Source organism: Sorghum bicolor, chromosome 5, assembly GCF_000003195.3.
Source record: "Sorghum bicolor cultivar BTx623 chromosome 5, Sorghum_bicolor_NCBIv3, whole genome shotgun sequence".
Lineage (NCBI taxonomy): Eukaryota > Viridiplantae > Streptophyta > Magnoliopsida > Poales > Poaceae > Sorghum > Sorghum bicolor.
Genome location: NC_012874.2, coordinates 58,077,703 through 58,080,457, shown reverse-complemented (window position 1 = coordinate 58,080,457; position 2,755 = coordinate 58,077,703). Strand labels below are relative to the sequence as shown.

The window sequence follows — 2,755 nt, the reverse complement described above, 5'->3', positions numbered from 1 at the left end:
TTAAGCTAAACACAATCGCTTAACAAGAAAAACACATCATCTGATTTGACCTGGAAGCTCCTAAGGAATCATGCGCACAACACAACAAGGAGGTACTTCCCTAAGAGGAGAGGAGAAGAACGGCAGCAGACGTGCTGCAGCAAAGCTTTAGAGCCTATTTGGTCGAAGGCTGTAAAGTTTTTGTCGAAGGCAGTAAAGTTTTATAGATGGTGTAGTATTTTCGTTTTATTTGTAATTAGTGTCTAATTTAGGCTCATGTCTCGTAAATTACATGCAAACTAGATAATTAGTTATTTTTTATCTACATATTAATACTTCGTGTATATGTCTGAATATTTGATATGATAGGAGTAAAAGTTTACCGGTTGCAACCAAACGGGCCTTATACAGTATACCATCAAGAAGGCACTCTGGTGAAAGATCATATTTTCAAAACTAAGGCCAAGTTTAGTTCCTCATAAAATTCAAAAGAAATTGATATAATAATTTTTAAGCTTAGTTAGTCTATTGTTAATAATAATTACCCATACAAACAAAAATACTATAGTGTTAAATCTAAAAAAAATTTGGATCTAAACGAGACATGTTTCACTAAATCATGATATTTTTTTAATTTTTAAATAGCTTCACCACGGCTCCGGAGAAAAAGTAGCTGTAAGTCTGCGGGCCCTGTCGACTTTTGGAGCAACCCGTGGTCTAGCGCTGCTGGGTCGTTGGCAGCTTGGCGAGAGGAAGGCAGTGTCCACGTCGTTTACGAGGCAGAGCGCCATGTGGCGACGGCGTCCAGAGGAAAAAGGGATAGCGAGCGAAGGGTCACCATGGACGCCACGCAGCTTCCACACTGCCCCGCGGTGGCTGCGCCAGTAGCACCTCCACGGCTCCACCGCACGCCACGCGCGCGCGCCAAAAGGCGAAAAGAAAGAAAAACCAGCGACGGCGCTGCCCCGCAACCCACCAATCGCCTCTCCATCCCTCCCTCCTCTTATCTCCTCCTCGCCACCAGGCCCACCACCGCCGCCTCTGCTCTGAGATGGCGCTGCAGGTGCAGGCCCCGTCGTCTCTCCTGCGCGCGCCGGCGCCGGCGCCGCTCCGGTCCTCGTTCTCCTCAGCGCCGTGCTCGCTGCGGCTGCCGGCGCCGGCGCGCCGGCGGGTGGCAAGGGCGGCCGCGGCCGCGCGGATCACCATGCGGGTCGCGTCCAAGCAGGCCTACATCTGCCGTGACTGCGGGTGAGCCGAGCCGCCGGCGCTGCGGCTGCGCGCGGCTCGCCGTGCATTATTGGCCGTGTTCGTGCCTGATTTGCTTCTCCATGTCTGATGTCTGTGCTGTTGCAGGTACATCTACAACGACAGGACGCCGTTCGACAAGCTGGCTGACAACTACTTCTGCCCTGGTGAGGATAGATGAATTCTAGTCTCCTTGTCCTTGTTCTTCTTATAATATCTGGGTGATTTTGGTTTTCTTTTTCTTTTTATTTACACACTCGATTGATGCAACCAATTATTGCAAATAGCGTCCTCCTTGTTCTTCTTGTCTGTGCAGCTATGCATAATTAAATTAAACAGCATGTGCCTGCTTGTAAATAAACTGGAATATGCTACTTGTGTAGATGTAGTGCTTAATTGAGGGTCTCTTCTATATATATATGTTGCCAGCATGTATTGTCACAAAACTTGGCTTGCATTTTCATGCCAACAATTCGAAGAATCAAATAGTGATACTGCATAGTATTTCAGAAACCATGCGAAATTTACAGCTGAGAGTGGACTCTTTTGATAACACTAACTTCAAATGATATAATGCATATATACCAGTATTTCGATTATTTACGAACAGCAAAACAAGAAGATGCTCCCTCCAATTTCTGATCTGTTGTTCCCCATCGCTGATGCAGTTTGTGGGGCTCCAAAGAGAAGGTTCAGACCCTACGAGCCGGCAGTCGCCAAGAACGCAAACTCCATCGATGTTAGGAAGGCAAGGAAGGAGCAGCTGAAGAAAGAGGAATCCATGGGGTAATGTACCTAACTCAGACACACAAAAGAGAACCAACACATAAAGCAATATTAACTATTAATATACGCATGCATTCAGAAATATTTGTACAGCTGTAACTAATCAATTAACTGACTTAACAAAATATTTTGCAGGCAAGTCTTGCCTATTGCTATTGTTGTCGGGGTCATTGCATTGGCTGGCCTGTACTTCTACCTCAACAATGTCTACAGCTAAACGAAGAATCGTGCATGAGACCCATTTGGTGCCGGGAACAGAGGATTCGTTCCATTTTGCAGTTCTTTTTCCTTTACCACTGCAAATGTGTTGTCTTGCTATTGCTACATATATATACTACTAGGTCTCGAAGACTGTATAAAAGTCGTTGTTAATCTTGAAATATCACACATTACTTAACTAGCAGCTAATTTGAAGTGTTTTAATTATCTTCCACCATTTAGTTTGGGGTTCCAACTGGAACAGTTCATCGTGGACTAAACAAGTCTCATCAAGTCCCCCCACTAATTTTCTAAAAACACACAACAAAACAACCAAAGACTTCCGGAAATCATACTTAACCTATGGGTTTTGAGCCGTCAGGAAAATTCCCATACCTGTGGGATGCATTTAAGTGTCTGTATATGTACTCGATTGGGTAAGAATTCATAATTAAGTTTTGCCACAGAGCTCCTGGCATTTGGGCTTTGCCTTGAGGGGATATTTTGAGGGTCTGAGACTCTGAGTAGGGTCCCTATAGGAGTGGAA

At 45.1% G+C, this 2,755-nt stretch overlaps 1 protein-coding gene across 1 annotated transcript; it reads left to right on the top strand.

The window, feature by feature from the left end:
• On the top strand, positions 879-2,439 carry LOC8064801. The gene is made up of 4 exons (XM_002450813.2): positions 879-1,227; positions 1,333-1,391; positions 1,893-2,010; positions 2,146-2,439. The coding sequence occupies exons 1-4, from the start codon at positions 1,031-1,033 to the stop codon at positions 2,225-2,227; spliced, it is 456 nt and encodes a 151-aa protein (XP_002450858.1). The 5' UTR covers positions 879-1,030; the 3' UTR covers positions 2,228-2,439.